Here is a 20,276-nt window from a genome sequence, read left to right as displayed (position 1 = left end):
AATGTGGGCCCAGCCTAGGTCAGCCAACCCCCATACAACCCTTAGACTCATGAACAAATCCACCTGAGAGCAGCAGAGCCACCCTAGATCAGCAGAAACTCTAAGCATGAAAATAAAAGCTTATCACTGTATACCACTGGAGTTTTCTGGTTATGTCTCATATAGCAAAATCTAACAGATGCAATCTCCACCTGGCCTTCATCCTTCTCCCTTTATTGTCCTTTCATGTATTGTTCATCCAGCAACCAGGATGATCTTGTTAAAACATTAAACAGATTCTGTTACTCTTCTTCAGCCCCCTGTGATGGTTTTCCAATGTGCTTCTGGAAAGAGCAAACATCTTTAAAAGGATCTAAAACTAGAAATGTCATTTGACCCAGCGATCCCAGTACTGGGTATATACCCAAAGGATTATAAATCATTCTACTATAAAGACACATGCACACGTATGTTTATTGTGGCACTATTCACAATAGCAAAGACTTGGAACCAACCCAAATGTCCATCAGTGATAGACTGGATTAAGAAAATGTAGCACATATACACCATGGAATACTATGCATCCATAAAAAAGGATGAGTTCATGTCCTTTGTAGGGACATGGATGAAGCTGGAAACCATCATTCTCAGCAAACTATTGCAAAGACAGAAAACCAAACACCACATGTTCTCACTCATAGGTGGAAATTGAACAATGAGAACATTTGGACACAGGGCAGGGAACATCACACACCAGGGCCTGTCATGGAGTGTGGGGATGGGGGAGGGATAGCATTAGGAGAAATAACTAATATAAATGACAAGTTAATGGATGCAGCACACCAACATGGCACATGTTGTGCACATGTACCCTAGAACATAAAAGTATAAGAAAAAAAGAAAAAAAAGTAAAATAATATTATCTTTTTGCATACCTGGAAAAAAAAAAGACTCACAAGGCTCTACATGGTCTGCATTCCAGTTACCACTCTGACTGCAATTGCTTTCTCCTTTGCACACTCCATTTCAGTGTCTTTGCTATGCCTTCCCTAGGATCTCTCACTTATTACTCACTATGCCTGGAATGTTCTTTAACAAGTTTCCGAATGTATCACCACCTTACCTCTCTCAATCCTTCCCTGAAAACCTTATTTGAAATTTCAACACTCCTGCAAGAGATATTCCCTTTCATTCCTGTTTCACTTTTCTTCACAATACTTCTTCACCATCTAATATACTATTTTCAATAGCTTTATTGAAATATAATTCACATTCCATAAAATTAACTCATTGAAAATGTGCAGCTCAATGGTGTTTGGTATATTCGTAGATATTTACAGCCATCATCTCAAAAAGAAAGCCTGTACTCCTTAGCTATCACTACCCTATGTCTGCATTCCCCTCAGCCCTAAGCAACCACTAGTCAACTTTCTAGACTACATAGATAGTCTATCTCTGACATTTAATTTTTCAAAGTTTAATTGTGAAATCATTATATCTTAAGAAAGGCAGATGATAGATAGCTAGATAGATAGCAAGACATGTCTTAAAAACAATAAACTGAGTTTCAAGTAACAACTAACCATATTAAAAACCATAGCTGTAACTTAAAAGTCTTTTGTTGCACACTAATTATTTGATAATGGTAATAATTATGATGCAGTTCAAAGATGAGCAAGTTCTTTTCAGATTATTCTAGAATCCATACTAAGTGCTTCATCATGTAAAATGTCTCAGAGCAAGGCTAATTCCTGAATAGTTGACAGCAGCATTTCACGCCATCCCGAAGGGCCTCTATGACTTTATCATTCCGGAGGGTGAAGATGAAATGATTGAGGAAAGGAGTTACTACTGAAACCATCAAGGAAACTACCCGATTGTAATCAGCTGCCTGCATTTGCTTGGGTTTCAAGTAGAGAAACAAGCAGCTGCTGTAGCCGATCACAACACAGGTGAAGTGGGAGGCACAAGTGGAGAAGGATTTCCTCCGGCCAGAGGCTGACGGGATCTTGAGAATGGTGGAGATGATGTAGAAGTACGAGACAATTGTAGGGATCAAAGAAGCAAAGAGAACAAAAACAGCCATTAAAAAGAGGATAAACTCCGTGAAAAGAGTATTATTGCAGGATAGTTTGAACAATTGCCCTCGGTCACAGAAAAAATTGTTCACCACATTTGATTTGTAGTAAGTAAGCTGAAGCGTGACGTAGACTGGCCAGATTTGAAAAAGAAACCCAAACACCCATGACACAAGAACCACAAAGTTGCAGGTGTGTCTGTTCCTAATGATGTTGCACCTCAAAGGGTTACACACAGCAATATAACAGTCCACAGCCATTGCTCCAAGTAATGTCCCCATATAAAGGTATGGGAAGAGCTGGACAACACAGGCAGACAAAGATACTGTTTGCGTCCCAGGGAGCAGCAATCCCAGAAGCATCCCGGGGACAATTATGGTTGTGACCAGGATCTCCAGGGCAGACAGGTGGCTGAAGAAGAAATACATGGGGGACTGCAGACGTTTATCCACACAGACAATCACGATGATGACGATGTTTCCCATTAATGTCACCAAGTAGAAAAAGAAGAATATAGCAAAAAGGATATAATGTAGTTCTTCAGAGCCAGGGAAACCAAGGAGATAAAATTAAGTGGCACTAGAGTAATTCATCAACATTTAGTTCTAAGCCCTTGTTCCTTGTGAAATCTAGAGACCAAAAGAGGGAGAACAACTGCTTCTATTCTAAAAAGATTAAGGGCACTTCAGGTTGAAAAACATTCCTCTCCTGCTCCTCAACTCCATAACTTGTCTCTACTATTTTCTACACAAGGTTGATGTCAAATACTTCATGAAGAATATATATCTTACAAAGATAAATGTGTATGTTCAAGAAGATGAAATCCAGTCATGAATACCAAATAATAAACATGAAAACCAACCCACCCTAGCATGCACTCTTTCTCAATACACTGGACATCTGCCTCCAACTCCGCTCTTACCGGCCACCCTGTCTGCTTCCATGATGTATGACTGTTACAAGGTGAACCACTTCATAATAATTGCAATCACTACCAAGATCAAGAAACAGAAGTTTGATAGCAGTCACATAAATCCATTTGTGTGTTCCATTACAATTGCAATGCTCCTATCATCAGCAGAAACTACAATTCTCAACCTTTAAGAAATTACTGCCTTGCTTTCCTGAATAGTTTAATCATCCTAGTTTGAATCGTTATGCATTATAACTTAGTGTTGTCCATTTTGTAATTCCATATGCTTTAAGTCTATTTTAATTGATAGATTCTCTGTATAGCCCATTCACTTTCTTCCAATCTACTTGTTGAAGAACTCAGGTATTTTGACACTAGAGTTTTCCATAATGTCGGTTTTGCTAATTTCATCCACATGGTGCAATTGAACATATTCATCTGTTTCTAGCTTCTCTTACAGGTTTCCTGTTCTAAATCTGGAATCAGTCATTTCTCCAAGAAGCCCTAGATTCTCACACCAAGAAAAATGATTGCAATACAACAATCTGAACCTAGGAATGATGATATTTATTGGAATGGTCAATGTTATTGGAATTTTGAGTGGACAAAGCCAGCAGGTAAATAGGTAAATGGGTGGTAGATAGGCAGATAGATTAACCATGAATCCATCATACATATAATTTAAACAGAAGACTCTAACGACTTTCCCTAAGCTCCTCTATATTACATTTAAAATTAGAATATTCACTAAACATTCATTTGCTTTATCTGACATTACACATGCAACAGTTATAAAATATGAATGCTATATTCCTGAATATAATTACTGAAAACATTTTTTAAATATTTGCATATACTAAAACATGCCAAAATGTAAAGACCATCGATGCTAGGAAGAAACTGCATCAACTGATGAGCAAAATAACCAGCTAACATCATAATGACAGGATCAAGTTCACACATAACAATATTAACCTTAAATGTAAATGGGTTAAATGGTTCAATGAAAAGACACAGACTGGCAAATTGGATAAAGAGTCAAGACCCATCAGTTTGCTGTATTCAGGAGACACATCTCACGTGCAGAGACACACATAGGCTCAAAATAAAGGGATGGAGGAAGATCTACCAAGCAAATGGAAAACAAAAAAAGGCAGGGGTTGCAATCCTAGTCTCTGATAAAACAGACTTTAAACCAACAAGGATCAAAAAAGACAAATAAGGCCATTACATAATGGTAAAGGGATCAATTCAACAAGAAGAGCTAACTATGCTAAATATATATGCACCCAATACAGGAGCACCCAGATTCATAAAGCAAGTCCTTAGAGACTTACAAAGAGACTTAGACTCCCACACAATAATAATGGGAGACTTTAACACCACACTGTCAACATTAGACAGATCAATGAGACAGAAAGTTAACAGGATATCCAGGAATTGAACTCAACTCTGCACCAAGCAGACCTAATAGACATTTACAGAACTCTCCATCCCAAATCAACAGAATATACATTCTTCTCAGCACCACATCACAATTATTACAAAATTGACCACATAGTTGGAAGTAAAGCACTCCTCAGCAAATGTAAAAGAACAGAAATTATAACAAACTGTCTCTCAGAACACAGTGCAATCAAACTAGAACTCAGGATGAAGAAACTCAATCAAAACCACTCAACTACATGGAAACTGAACAACCTGCTCCTGAGTGACTACTGGGTACATAATGAAATGAAGGCAGAAATAAAGATGTTCTTTGAAATCAATGAAAACAAAGATACAACATACCAGAATCTCTGAGACACATTTAAAGCACTGTGTAGAGGGAAACTGATAGCACTAAATGCCCACAAGAGAAAGCAGGAAAGATCTAAAATTGACACCCTAACATCACAACTTAAAGAACTAGAGAAGCAAGAGCAAACACATTCAAAAGCTAACAGAAGGCAAGAAATAACTAAGATCAGAGCAGGACTGAAAGAGATAGAGATACAAAAAACCCTTCAAAAAGTCAATGAATCCAGGAACTGGTTTTTTGAAAATATCAACAAAATTGATAGACCGCTAGCAAGACTAATAAAGGAGAAAAGAGAGAACAATCAAATAGACACAATAAAAAATGATAAAGGGGATATCACCACCGACCCCACAGAAATCCAAACTACCATCAGAGAATACTATAAACACCTCTATGCAAATAAACTAGAAAACCTAGAAGAAATGGATAAATTCCTGGACACATACACTCTCCCAAGACTAAACCAGGAAGAAGTCAAATCCCTGAAGAGACCAATAACAGGCTCTGAAATTGAGGCAATAACTAATAGCCTGCCAACCAAAAAAAGTCCAGGACCAGATGGATTCACAGCCGAATTCTATCAGAGACACAAGGAGGAGCTGCTACCATTCCTTCTGAAACTATTTCAATCAATAGAAAAAGAGGGAATCCTCCCTAACTGATTTTATGAGGCCAACATCATCCTGATACCAAAGCCTGGCAGAGACACAACAAAAAAAGAGAATTTTAGACCAATATCCCTGAAGAACATGGATGCAAAAATCCTCAATAAAATACTGGCAAACCAAATCCAGCAGCATATCAAAAAGCTTATCCACTATGATCAAGTGGGCTTCATTCCTGGGATGAAAGGCTGGTTCAACATACACAAATCAATAAACATAATCTAGCATATAAACGGAACCAAAGACAAAAACCACACGACTATCTCAATAGATGCAGAAAAGGCCTTTGACAAAATTCAACAGCCCTTCATGCTAAAAACTCTCAATAAATTTGGTATTGATGGAATGTATCTCAAAATAATAAGATCTATTTATGATAAACCCACAGCAAATATCATACTGAATGGGCAAAAACTGGAAGAATTACCCTTAAAAACTGGCACAAGACAGGGATGCCCTCTCTCACCACTCCTATTCAACATAGTGTTGAAAGTTCTGGCTAGGGCAATCAGGCAAGAGAAAGAAATAAAGGGTATTCAATTAGGAAAAGAAGAAGTCAAATTGTCCCTCTTTGCAGATGACATGATTGTCTACTTAGAAAACCCCATCATCTCAGTCCAAAATCTCCTCAAGCTGATAAGCAACTTCAGCAAAGTCTCAGGATACAAAATCAATGTGCAAAAATCACAAGCCTTCTTATACACCAATAACAGACAAACAGAGAGCCAAATCATGAATGAAGTCCCATTCACAATTACTACAAAGAGAATAAAATACCTAGGAATCCAGCTTACAAGGGATTTGACGGACCTCTTCAAGGAGAACTATAAACCACAGCTCAATGAAATAAAAGAGGACACAAACAAATGGAAGAATATTCCATGCTCATGGATAGGAAGAATCAATATCCTGAAAATGGCCATACTGCCCAAGGTAATTTATAGATTCAATGCCATCCCCATTAAGCTACCAATGACTTTCTTCACAGAATTGGAAAAAACTACTTTAAAGTTCATATGGAACCAAAAAAGAGCCCGCATTGCCAAGACAATCGTAAGTCAAAAGAACAAAGCTGGAGGCATCATGCTACCTGACTTCAAACTATACTACAAGGCTACAGTAACCAAAACAGCGTGGTACTGGTACCAAAACAGAGATATAGACCAATGGAACAGAACAGAGCCCTGAGAAAGAATACCACACAACTACAGCCATCTGATCTTTGACAAGCCTGACAAAAACAAGAAATGGGGAATGAATTCCCTATTTAATAAATGGTGCTGGGAAAACTGGCTAGCCATAAGTAGAAAGCTGAAACTGGATCCCTTCCTTACTTCTTATGCAAAAATTAATTCAAGATGCATTAGAGACTTAAATGTTAGACCTAAAACCATAAAAACCCTAGAAGAAAACCTAGGCAATGCCATTCAGGACATAGGCATAGGCGAGGACTTCATGTCTAAAACACCAAACACAATGGCAAAACAATGATCCTGGGAGGCGGAGGTTGCAGTGAGCCAAGATCACGCCACTGCACTCCAGCCTGAGTGACAGATTTGGACTAAAACAATGGCAACAAAAGCCAAAACAATGGCAACAAAAGCCAAAAGCCAAAGAGAAATGAGATCTAATTAAACTAAAGAGCTTCTGCACAGCAAAAGAAACTACCATCAGAGTGAACAGGCAACCTACAGAATGGGAGAAAATTTTTGCAATCTACTCATCTGACAAAGGGCTAATATCCAGAATCTACAAAGAACTCAAACAAATTTACAAGAAAAAAACAAACAACCCCATCAAAAAGTGGGCAAAGGATATGAACAGACACTTCTCAAAAGACGACATTTATGCAGCCAACAGACACACGAAAATTGTTCATCATCGCTAGCCATCAGAGAAATGCAAATCAAAACCACAATGAGATACCATCTCACACCAGTTAGAATGGCAATCATTAAAAAGTCAGGAAACAACAGATGCTGGAGAGGATGTGGAGAAATAGGAACGCTTTTACACTGTTGGTGGGACTGTAAACTAGTTTAACCACTGTGGAAGACAGTGTGGCAATTCCTCAAGGATCTAGAACTAGAAATACCGTTTGACCCAGCCATCCCATTACTGGGTATATACCCAAAGGATTATAAATCATGCTGCTATAAAGACACATGCACACATATGTTTATTGCGGCACTATTCACAATAGCAAAGACTTGGAATCAACCCAAATGTCCATCAGTGACAGACTGGATTAAGAAAATGTGGGATATATACACCACGGAATACTATGCAACCACAAAAAGGGATGAGTTCGTGTCCTTTGTAGGGACATGGATGCAGCTGGAGACCATCAGTCTCAGCAAACTATCACAAGAACAGAAAACCAAACACCGCATGTTCTCACTCATAGGTGGGAATTGAACAATGAGATCACTTGGACACAGGAGGGGGAGCATCACACACTGGGGCCTGTTGTGAGGTGAGGGGAGAGGGGAGGGATAGCATTAGGAGATATACCTAATGTAAATGACGAGTTGGTGGGTGCAGCACACCAACATGACACATGTATACATATGTAACAAACCTGCACGTTGTGCACATGTACCCTAGAATATAAAATATAATAAAATATATATATTTGTATATACTATCCCCATTCTTCTCTTTTTAAAAACATTGTCCTACTGCATCTACATTGTCAAACCATATAGATTTTTTTTTTTTAAGACGGAGTCTAACTCTGTCACTCAGGCTGGAGTGCAGTGGCGTGATCTTGGCTCACTGCAACCTTTGCCTCCCAGGATCAAGTGATTCTCATGCCTTGGCCTTCTGAGTAGCTGGGATTACAGGCACATGCCACCACGCCTGGCTAATTTTTAAAAATTTTTAGTAGAGACAGGGTTTCACCATTTTGGCCACACTGGTCTCAAACTCCTGACCTCAAGTGATCTGCCTGCTTCAGCCTCCAAAAGTGCTGGGATTACAGGCATGAGCCACTGCGCTCAGCCCTAGATATTTTAAAAGACAATTTTTTAATCTTTTGAATAAAAAATTAGTTAACAATATATGCACATACAAACACAAAAGAAATTATTAATTTGACAAAAGGAAAATTAATACTTTTACATGACAAGATTTCATTAAAAACTAAAAAGTCAAAAAACAGATTAAAAAATATATTTTCAACATACATAAGATATATAAGTAATACCCACAATGGCTAAAGAATATCTCTATATTTTTATAAAAGTAGTGAAGGCCTCAGGATAAGAAAAATGTGAAGCTCCAACTCTTCTCCCTTATTATTCTTCCATTTATCCTACTTAGCTCCAGGGAAACTTTACAAAATATTCAGAGTTAATAAAGACCCTTCTGCCAAAATATCTCCTTTGTTACAATCTATTATGTGGATAAACAAGCAAACTTTCCTTGGCAATTAGAAGCAGAATGAAGTCTTTTATTTTTGAGATAGTATGACATTATTGTAAAGTAGAAGTGAAAGCAATGTACACAGCTGTACCATAAACAGTTTTCCTTCACAGACCATTCCTATAAATGTCATTCCCAAAAACACATCCCCAAGGTAACCCATTTCCTGGTTTCCCTCTCAGATGTTTATGCAACTATATGCAAATATGAATATAAATTAAGTTGTACTTTGTTCTTACAAAAAGGAAACAAATAAACATTTTCTCTTCTTCACTTTTCTTACTCAACAGTATATCTTGGAGATATATATATATACACACACATACATATATATATACACACACACACATACACATATATATATATATATATATTTTTTTTTTTTTTCTGAGACAGAGTCTCACTCTGTCGCCCAGGATAGTGTGTAATGGCACGATTTTAGCTCACTGCTACCTCTGCCTCCCGGGTTCAAGCGATTCTCCTGCCTCAGCCTCCCAAAGTGATACTGAAGCTGGGATTACAGGTGCACGCCACCACGCCCGGCTAATTTTTGTATTTTTAGTAGAGACGGGGTTTCATTATGTTGGTCAGGCTGGTGTCGAACTCCTGACCTTGTGATCTGCCCACTCAGCCTCCCAAAGTGCTGGGATTACAGCCACTGAAATCCCAGTTGCTTTCTATTGATACAGAAAACCCTCATGTTTCCAACCCTCATATAACAGCAACTGAAGGAAAGTCCCATAAAATATATAAGTGGTTATCTTTTGATGTCCATTTGGGTTGCCACCAGACTTGTGTAATCACTTGTGTAATGATGCAGAAAAATGTGTCATGCAATACAGAAATATTAATTGCAAATTGTGAATATGACAGGAACTAGGGAGAGGATGGGACAATACAGGAACTGAGATACAGGAATTAAGGGAGTTCAGTGTAGAGCTAGAAGGCAGCTTGGTAAACTTGGGTTTTGTGAGAAAACAAGGGGGAAAAGAAACAAACAAATGAATCTGGTAGTCACAGAGAGAGACGCAAAAAGGAATTCAGAAAGAAACTGAGCAGGAAGTGGGAGAGCGAAGGGAGCACTGAGGACAAAAGTGCTATTTCAGGATTGAAGAATGTGTAAGACACAGGAAAAGGGGCTCCCTCTGCCCTCTCTCCATTCCACCCTCAGCCCAAAGACACAGAAAGCCCAGCTGTCCCTTATCACATCACCTCCCAGACAGAACACAGCTCCATTTCCTTCCCTCATTTGAAGCTGGCATAATGACGTGGGTGACATTAGATAAAATGCTTCTCTCTAAGATCTTCCATCCACACCTGAGAAGGTCCACCAATTTGAGATGCACCTGTAAGAGCACACATTCAGCCTTAAGATTGCTAGGCAGTTAGGGTAGAGGAGTGAGTTCACTCTTACAAACGCCAATCGAAAAACCCAAAGAAAGGCACTATCGCTATTGGACACTGCAAGCAGGAATCAACAAGGAAAGTTTGAAGCTTGTGCTGGTCCTGAGATTACTCAGAGAAGTACTGGTGAGTTTACACAATAAGACAACACCTTGAAACCATATGGCAATATAGAGGAAGATAATCTTAGCACCTAGGATCAAATATATATGTCAGATGTAAGAAAATATATCACACTTGGCCAGGCGCGGTGGCTCACGCCTGTAATCCCAGCACTTTGGGAAGCCGAGGCGGATGGATCACAAGGTCAGGAGATCGAGACCATCCTGGCATGGTGAAACCCCATCTCTACTAAAAGATACAAAAAAATTAGCCGTGCCCGGTGGCGGGCACCTGTAGCTCCAGCTACTTGGGAGGCTGAGGCAGGAGAATGGCGTGAAACCGGGAGGCAGAGGTTGCAGTGAGCTGAGATCGAGCCACTGCACTTCAGCCTGGGTGACAGAGCAAGACTCTGTCTCAAAAAAAAAAAAAAAGAAAAAGAAAATATATCACACTTCTCTTGTTTTTCCCACTATCAGGTCAAAGGGTTCAAAACACTGAACACCTTTCAGATGTTTACACTTCTCACATTTATTTTACAACATGCATTATAAGTACGGAGGGCTAATAAATTTATATATCTATTTAAAAAATAATGAGGTGATCTTCCATGGAAAAAGAATTTAATATAAATTGAAGCCATGTCATAGCTTACATACCCACTGTAGATCATGAGCTGTTTGATTTTGAGAATGATCATTTTGTTTCAATTAGTACTATCAGATTACTCAAATCCATGATGAGGATTTGAACTGTACTCAGGACAGACTTAATTTTTAAGGAGTTGACAGCAGCGTTTCATGCCATCTCCAAAGGCCTGTATGAATTTGTCATTCCTCAGGGTGAAGATGAAAGGGTTCAGAAAAGGGGTCACCACTAAAACCAGCAGTGACGCTACCCTGTTATACTCGGCTGCCTGTGTTTGTTTGGGTTTCACGTAGAGAAACAAGCAGCTGCCGTAGCCGATCGCAACATAGGTGAAGTGGGAGGCACAAGTGGAAAAGGATTTCCTCCGCCCAGAGGCTGACGGGATCTTAAGGATGGTGGAGATGATGTAGGTGTAGGAGACAATTGTAGGGATCAAAGAACCAATGATAATGAAAATAGCCATTAGAAAAAGAATAAACTCTGTGAAAAGAGTGTTCTCATAGGATACTTTGAGCAATTGTCCTCGGTCACAGTAAAAATGGTCTAACACATTTGATTTGCAGAAAGTAAGCTGAAAAGTGGCATAAACTGGCCAGATTTCAGAAAGAAACCCAAAAACCCATGACACAATTACCACCCAACTGCAGGTGCTGCTGTTCATAATGATGTTGTACCTCAAAGGGTTACACACAGCCACATAACGGTCCACAGCCATCACTCCCATTAATGCCAACTCCGAGGTACCCAAAGAAAGATATAAATATAGCTGTGCAGCACAGGCTGTCAAAGATAAGATCTGAGTGCCTGGAAGCAGCAACCCCCCGAGCATAAAAGGGACAGCGGTGGATGTGATCAGGATCTCCAGGACAGAGGGGTGACCCAGGAAAAAATACATGGGGGACTGCAGACATTTATCAACACAGACAGTGACGATAATGACCGTGTTTCCCATCACTGTCACTGTGTACAAGAAGAAGAAGGTTGCAAAAAGGATACGGCGTACTTCTTGGGAGCCAGGGAAGCCTAAGAGAAAAAATTCAGTGGTGCTAGAGCAATTCCCCAACATTTACTTCTGAGTGCTTTTCCCTTCTGAAATCTAGAGGAAAAAAAATGAGTTAATATGGTTTCCCATCTCAACAGAAGTAGAAACTGTTCTGAAATCCCCCTTCTGCTCACAGGCTGCACACCATGACTAGAATGGTAGGCGTTCATCTTCTATTATTCCCAGTATATGGTCAAGGGCAATTTTTCTTTTCTTTTTTTTTTTTTTGAGATGGAGTTTCACTCTTGTCACCCAGGCTGGAGTGCAATAGCACGATCTTGACTCACTGTAACCTCCACCTCCCAGGTTCAAGAGATATTCCTGCCTCAGCCTCCTGGGTAGCTGAGATTACAGGCATGTGCCACCCCATCCAGCGAATTTTTTTGTATTATTAGTAGAGATGGGGTTTCACCATGTTGGCCAGGCTAGTCTCAAACTCCTGACCTCAGGTGATCCACCCTCCTTAGTCTCCCAAAGTACTGGGATTGTAGGTATGAGCCACCATGCCCAGTTTAGAGGCAATTTTTCTAACTATGCACAATATGCCAAGAAAATTGCGTTGATGATCCCAGTCCCCAGTGCCATACTGTAGACATGAGAACCTGTACCCTGCCCAGCATGCACCATTGCACCCTCAATGCTCAGTTCACCTGCCTCCCACTCTGCTCTGAACAGCCAGCAGTCAGCCTCCAGGACCACAGTGTGTTCCCTTCTACCACTAACTCCCTTCCACCTGGAAGCTCCTAAACTACTCTGTCTGCCAAGTATTTTCTGTCTTGTAAATTCCTGCTCCAGTATCATGTTCTATACAAAAGTTTTCCTGGCCAACGCCCCTGAGCTGGTTACTTGATTTCTTTGTTTCATCAGAATGTAGGTTCCATTTATAGGATATTTATTTTAAAGCTTCTGCTTTACTTTCATCATCATTGCTATGTGCTGATGTGCCGGTGAGAGCGAGGATAGGGAAGTCTCCTGAGGAATTTCTGTAAATTCTCGAGGGCAAGGACTGAGGAGCTCTCAATCTACTGGTCAGCTGGTTCCCTGCATGGATTACTCCTTTCTTCCTCCCTATCTTGGGAAGAAAGGCTCCCTTGCTCCTGTCCTCAGTAAATGTGTCTTCTCACAGAAGGCAGGCAACCAGCACCTGGGTTGAGTTGAGCCTGACCATCTCTCTCCAAGACTCTGACAGCTCTTTTCACTGTTCTTAGAGAAAGAAAATTCAGACGAAATACAGAAAGAAAATTCAGATGAAATACAGTATCCTATGAGAACACTCTTTTCACAGAGTTTATTCTTTTTCTAATGGCTATTTTCATTATCATTGGTTCTTTGATCCCTACAATTGTCTCCTACACCAGTGATTGTGATTCCACAATCACTGTACACAGTGACAGTCATGGGAAACACGGTCATCATCGTCACTGTCCGTGTTGATAAACGTCTGCAGTCCCCCATGTATTTTTTCCTGGGTCACCTCTCTGTCCTGGAGATCCTGATTCAGACGAAATACAGAGGTACAAAGAACTTTACCTCTGTACCTCAGCCTCTACCTGTCCCACACTGAACTTGTACTGGGTCTGACAAATAGGAGACTTTAGTCCAATTTCAACATCCTCTGCCTTCAGGATAATCCAAAGCCCTGGATCCATCAGGAGCCCAAAGCCACCAAGTGTGACATCTGGGTTCAGGCCGCGTCCTAAATACAGATGACTCTGGTCTCAGTCTAACAGTAAATTTAGGAAGTCACCTCAGAGCCTATATTTCTTCTATGAATACATTTTTCTCCCAAAATCATATTAAAGATTCTGCTGTCACATATATGAAACAGAGCCTGCATCCTGAGTAACTTAGAATTCCTGGGCTTTATTTTTCACTTCTTTCAGGTTTTTGGTCAAGTATCTGAGTTCAAGTTTTCTCTTCATGCTGTCTAAAAGAACACACACAACCCTTCACTCTCTGTCACCTCATTAGAATATATTTATCTTTTTAGTGCTCATCAAGAGAAATTATATGTTTACTTTTTATTTTCTGACTCACTTTACAACGTAAGCACCATGAAAGCAAAAAGATTGTCATTTTTGTTCACTATATCTCATATAGAATGAAGTGGTACCGCTTTTGAGTGAATCAATGAATTGATCAGTTAAAGAACGAATCTATGAACGAAGCCCCTCCAAATCTGGCTATGGCCAACATTGAAAGAACTGCTTTCTTTCCCTTCTGTCTTCACTGAGACATTGCTCACTCATAACTCAGTCCTCTCTCTGAGACTCCTTATAAAATGGCAGTTGGGTAACAAGGACAGACTTGATGGAAGAGCTCAGTAGAGTGATTTCCACAATCTCTCTTTGCCCAGGACCAGATGAAAAGAAAGTAGAGATGATGTCAAGGATGGTTTTGACAATAGCAAGGCGTTGTACCGCATCCAGCAGTGAATCAGAGAAGAGCTGAAAGTGCTCTCTGCTGTACAGGAGGAATTTGGAGATGAGCCAATCTCCTTTGCCTCTCTCATAGCTTACCCAGTAGGGTCTGAATGTCCTTGTTCTAGAAATTTGGCAGGTCTAGAACTTTCCATCCTGAACCTCTCTCACTCTTTTCTACACAGATGGAAACTGCTGGAATTCACTTACCTTCAACGAAATTGAAGTGAAAACCCATATGACTAAGTCTCAACCCAGACTACATCATGCCTGGTTAGTGCTGAGACTGCTCTGTGGGTCAGAAGAAGCTACTACTTCTTCCCTCTCAGTGGAAGAGAAAACTGTCTTCACATATGTATTTAGGAAAAGGTACAGAAATCACAGTACCTCACAGTTTCCCTCTTTCTCTCTCCCTCTGTCTTTTCTTCCACAACGTGTCTCTAAGGAATGTTATTCATTGAGGAAAGTTAGTTCAGAAAAACCCAAGGGATGCAGTAAAGGAGAAAACAAAGAAAGTTTCAGATCTTCCCTCCTGAGGCTAATCAAGATTTAGAACTCCTAGAAGTTTGGTATAATAAGCAAAGTTAAAATCTTCCTCATCAAGAGTCTGCCAACATCCAGGCTTCCTTTGTCTACACTTTGAATCCTGGTTAGCATCAAACTGTTCGAGTCAGGCCCCTGTGCTTTTTTTTTTTTTTTTTTTTTTTAGACAGAGTCTCACTGTCACCCAGGCTGGAGTGTGGTGCTACAATCTAGGCTCACTGCAACCTCCGCCTCCCCGGTTCAAGCGATTCTCCTGCCTCAGTCTCTTGAGTAGCTGGGACTACAGGCACGCACCACCACACCCAGCTAATTTTTGTATTTTTAGTACAGACAGGGTTTTAACATGTTGGCCAGGATGGTCTTGATCTCTTGACCTCGTGATCTGCCTGCCTCGGCTTCCCAATGTGCTCTTATGTTTATTTCCCTAATTCCACTTAGCCCTACAAAGCCCAAGTTATCAGCAAGCAGAAGACTCCACAAAAGTTTCCCAGACACACATCAAAAATCCTCAGGGCAGGGAACGGTGCGTGATGTGAGCAAAATATTAGCCTAGGAAGCTCCAATTCCTTTCCCTCCAGAGAAACAAAAGAAAACAGCAGAAACTCTCAGAACCAACTTCGCCAGAACTCTGGAGAACATTCAGAGTTTTTCAGGAACCGAGCAAACACTGATTCAAGAAGAAAGCAACTTTAAAATGTTAGGAAAAGTTTATCATGTTTTTATTTACCTGTGCCTGTCTCCAGCTCAGCGGCAGTCTGAATCTCCAGTATGGAACTCTGGACCCCGCTTCCAGAGGGAGCAGAATAAGCCTTAATCAGAAAGTACTGTGTATGTCTATTCAAATAGGTCTGGGGCGACCTGAAGGACTCACACAAGGTCCTCACCTTGTTCACCCAACATAGCAGAACTCACTCATGGTGAAAAGTAGCAGGTATTGCTCAAGAACATTGTAAGAACAACTATAATCCTACGGTTACCTAAAGATTACTATTGAGACCTGCAACCCACCATCTAATGCCTCACAGGAAATGTTTGGGAAAGTTTTTTTTTTTTTTTTTTTGTGGGGGGAATTATGGAGTTCAAATGTACCTGTGGGGGAAATGATGGCCAACTACACACAGCCATGGAGCACCTCTCCCACTGAGAGAGCTCAAAATATCAAGTAGACCAACATATTTCAAACAGATCTTCATAGAGAAAACAGAGTTTATAGAGAAGCTATGCAAATGCCTAAGCTGAAGAGGGAGGAAGCTGGAAATCCTGTACAAGGTTTCTGAGCACTAGTACTAGTTACCAGCCCTAAATACCTCCTAAGTAAGGGATGAATAAATTGATTGCACAGATACTCACTCTTGCTGCAGACCTCTGGGATACTAGCTACAAAAGACCCCACAACCCCCACAGACATTTAAATTGGCAGAGAGATCGTCCCAAAAAGTAGGCAGAGACAGCTCCAGTCTAGTGGAGTCTAGGAGATTTTTGCACATTGTGCAGCTGCAGCAAAATGCTACCATAGGTGCCCATTCTCCAAGGCTCTCATCTTCCTCTGAGTACCTCTAACCCCAGCTGGCTGCTGGACCTGGAGAGAACAGGGCTTCCTGTGTGCTTGTGGCATTTCTGTTCTGCATGCCCCTTATCTGTCAGCTCCTTCCAAGTCAACTGCCTGGCTGCTCCCACAAGGCCATGTACACAGCACAGCCTTCACTGTCCAGCATAAGCGCTTTGCTGGCAGCCCCACCTGAATGCTTTCCCAGGGGCCTGGAAGCACTTTGGCTCCCCTAACACAGCCAGCACCCAACCTTGAGAGGTCAGAGGACAAAGCTATGAGCCAGGTCCCAACACCCCAAAAAGGAACAGTACACAATTCAGGAGTGCCAAACTGACATCTTTGGCTAGTGATTATACAGGGCAAGAGCCCCTACTCTCAGAACACTGAGAAGACTAAGACGCAGGCTCATAGGCAGGTGTGGCAGTGGGGCATTCCTCTCTCCACAGGGCAGGTCCAGAAAGGGTGTGGCCTGTCTGTCAAATGTAGGTTTTGCCCAGGGGAACCCCATGGCTTGGAACACCAAACAAATGAAATGCAGGCATGGTGCCAGTGATTGGAGGAGGCTCCCGTAAAACCTGGCAATGGAACTGGCGAGGATGTCATCTCTCTCCCACCGCCCACCCCCACCCCACCACAGAATACTGCTGCAAATGCACTGAAAGAGAAAAGATCCATACAGTTGAGTAAGAGCCTATCTGCTGGCTATTACTCTTCAGTGCTATCTATTGGATCATAGCCCAAATTACTACACCAAAAATGTTGTTCCAGTATACACCACCTGTAAAACCCAGGGCAAGAACCTAGCGACCAATAAAGGTCCTGTGCAGAGGCTTGACCCTCTGAAAGGACTCAGAGGCAAAGCCAATCAACTATACTCACCTTATACCACAATTAAACCCTCAAGAAAAATAAAGAATTTTTCAAAGCCCCATTCAAATGAAAGCAAATTCAAAAAGACAAAGGGACACCAGCCTTCTCAAGAAAGAACCAGCACAAGAACACTGGCAATTCAGAAAGTCAGAGAGTCCCCTTACCTCCAAATGAGCATACTAGCTCCCCAGCAATGGTTCTTAAACAGATTGAAATGACAGATATTGAATTCAGAACTGGAATGGTAAGGAAGCTCACCAAGATAAAGGGAAAAGTTTAAATCAATCCAATGAATCCATTAAAATGATGCAAGAGTTGAAAGATGAAATGGCCATATTAAGAAACAACCAAACAGAACTTCTGATATTAAAACATTCATTACAAGAAATTCAAAATACAATCTGGAAAAATAACAACAGAAGAGACCAAGCTGAGGAAAGAATCTGAGACCTTGAAGACAGGTCTTTCAAACAAAGTCAGTGAGACAAAAATAAAGAAAAAAGAATTTTTAAATATGAAGTAAATTTCTGAGAAATATGAGAATATGTGAAGAGACCAAACCTATGACACACTGGTATTCATGACAGAGGAGAGAGAGTAGGCAACCTGGAAAACACATTTAAGGATATTATTCTTGAAAATTTCCCCAATCTCACTAGAGATGTTGCCATGCAAATTCAAGAAATATAGAAACCTCTGCAAGATACTATACAAGACAATCATCCACAAGACACAGAGTCATCAGATTCACCAAGCTAAATAAAAAAGAAAAATCTTCAAGGCAGCTAGAGAGAAAGGTTAGCTTACTTACAAAGGGAACTCTATTAGGTTAAGAGCAGATGTCTCACCAGAAATCTTACGAGCCAGAAGAGGTTGTCAGCCTATTGTCAGCATTCTTAAAATTTTAACGGAGAATTTCATATCCTACCAAGCTAAGCTGTATAAACAAATGAGAAATAAAATTCATATCAGACAAGCAAACACTAAGGGAATTTGTAATCACTAAACAAGCCTTACAAGAGGTGCTTAAGGGAGTACTTGACATGGAAACAAAAGGATACCTGCTACCACAAAAACACACTTAAGCACAAAGGCCACAGATACTATAAAGCAATTACTTCAAGCCCACAAAACAACAAGCTAACAAAACAATGAAAGGATGAAAATCTCACATATTAATATAAATGGTCTTCAACATAAATGGTCTAAATTACCCACTTGTAAGGTATAGAATGATAAGTTAGAGTAAAAAATAAGACTCAACTGTCTGCTGTCTTCAAGAGACCAGTCTCACATGGAAAGACACTCACAGGCTCAAGGTAAAGATATGGGGGGCCGGGTGCAATGGCTCATGCCTATAATCCTAGCACTTTGGGAGGCCAAGGTAGGCAGGTCATGAGATCAGGAGATCAAGACCATCCTGGCTAACATGGTGAAACCCCATCTCTACTAAAAATACAAAAAATTAGCTGGGTGTGGTGGCAAGTGCCTGTAATCCCAGCTACTCGGGAGGCTGAGGCAGGAGAATCACTTGAATCCAGGAGGCAGAGGTTGTAGTGAGCTGAGACTGCACCATTGCACTCCAGCCTGGGTGATAGAGCGAGACTCTGTCTCAAAAAAAAAAAAAAAAAAAAAAGATACGGGGAAAGATAGATCATGGAAACAAAAACCAAAAAGCATGGGCCATTATTCCTATATCATATAAAATCGACTTTAAACCAACAACAATCAAGAAGAATGGAGAAGAGAATTACATAATAATAAAGGGTTCCGTTCAACAAGAAGACTGAGCTATCCTGAATATATATACACCCGACATAGAAGGATCCAGTCTTTTAAAATAAGTTCTTCTTGGCCTATTAAATGACAGTGACAAAATAATACTGGGAGAGCTCAACACCCTATTGGCAGCATTAGACAAATCATCAACGCAAAAAACTAAGAAATTCTAGATTTAAAACTTAACACTCAACCAATTAGACATCTATGAAATATTCCACTCAATAACCACAGAATATACATGTTTCTCCTCTGCACATGGAGCATATTCTAAGATTGACAACATGCTCAGTAATAAACAAGTCTTAATAAATTCAAAAAATTTAAATTATACCAAGCATACTCTCAGACAATAGCGCAATAAAAATAGAAATGAATATCAAGGATTTCTCTTCATGGAAATTTAACAACTTGCTCCTGAACAACTTTTGGATGAATGATGAAATGATGAATGATGAAATGAAAGATTCTTTGATTCTTCAAAGAATCAAAAAATTCTTTGAAGTTAATGAAAATTGACACGCAACGCATCAAAAATTTTGGCCTGCAGCAAAAGCAGTGTTGATGAAAGTTTATAGTGCTAAACACCTACATCAAGAAGTTACAAACATCTCAAATTAACGATCTGCTATCACACCTACAGGAGCTAGAAAAAAAAAAGAACAAACCAATCCTGAGGCTAACAGAAGAAAAGAAATAACTAAAATCGGAGAAGAACTGGACAGAATCAAGATGCAAAAATCCATACAAAATATCAATGAAACCAAAAGTTTGTTTTTTGAAAGTATAAATGAGAGATAGACTGTTAGCTAGATTACCAACAAAAGAGAGAGAGAAGATCCAAATAAGTACAATGAGAAATGACAAAGATGACACTACAACTGATCCCATGGAAATACAAGATATGTTCAGAGATTATTATGAACACCTCTATGCACATAAATTAGAAAATCTAGAGCAGTTTCAGAGAGCAAGATGGTCAACTAGTCGCAGCCAGGTGGAACAGCTGCCCTACTTACAGATCATCAGAGGGAAAGCACTGAGAGCGAACAGAGGAAAG

At 40.2% G+C, this 20,276-nt stretch overlaps 2 protein-coding genes across 2 annotated transcripts; both read right to left on the bottom strand.

Annotated features, from left to right (window-relative positions):
• Positions 1-1,048: 1,048 nt before the first annotated feature.
• LOC112621781 (olfactory receptor 9A4-like) lies at positions 1,049-2,656 on the bottom strand. Its single transcript, XM_025381184.1, is given in 1 exon segment — positions 1,049-2,656. A coding segment is annotated over 1 exon segment (933 nt). The 3' UTR covers positions 1,049-1,723.
• An 8,478-nt stretch (positions 2,657-11,134) lies between these two features.
• Positions 11,135-12,548, bottom strand: LOC112621504 (putative olfactory receptor 9A1). Its single transcript, XM_025380963.1, has one exon. The coding sequence runs from the start codon at positions 12,077-12,079 to the stop codon at positions 11,135-11,137; it is 945 nt and encodes a 314-aa protein (XP_025236748.1). The 5' UTR covers positions 12,080-12,548.
• Between the last annotated feature and the right edge of the window lie 7,728 nt (positions 12,549-20,276).

This window comes from Theropithecus gelada, chromosome 3 (assembly GCF_003255815.1).
Source record: "Theropithecus gelada isolate Dixy chromosome 3, Tgel_1.0, whole genome shotgun sequence".
In the NCBI taxonomy this organism is placed as follows: Eukaryota; Metazoa; Chordata; class Mammalia; order Primates; family Cercopithecidae; genus Theropithecus; species Theropithecus gelada.
This window is presented reverse-complemented; position numbering and strand designations above follow the sequence as displayed.

Coding starts and splice junctions, on each gene's coding strand:
- LOC112621504 (XM_025380963.1), bottom strand. CDS start 12,079: ATGTTGGGGAATTGCTCTAGCACCACTGAATTTTTTCTCTTAGGCTTC.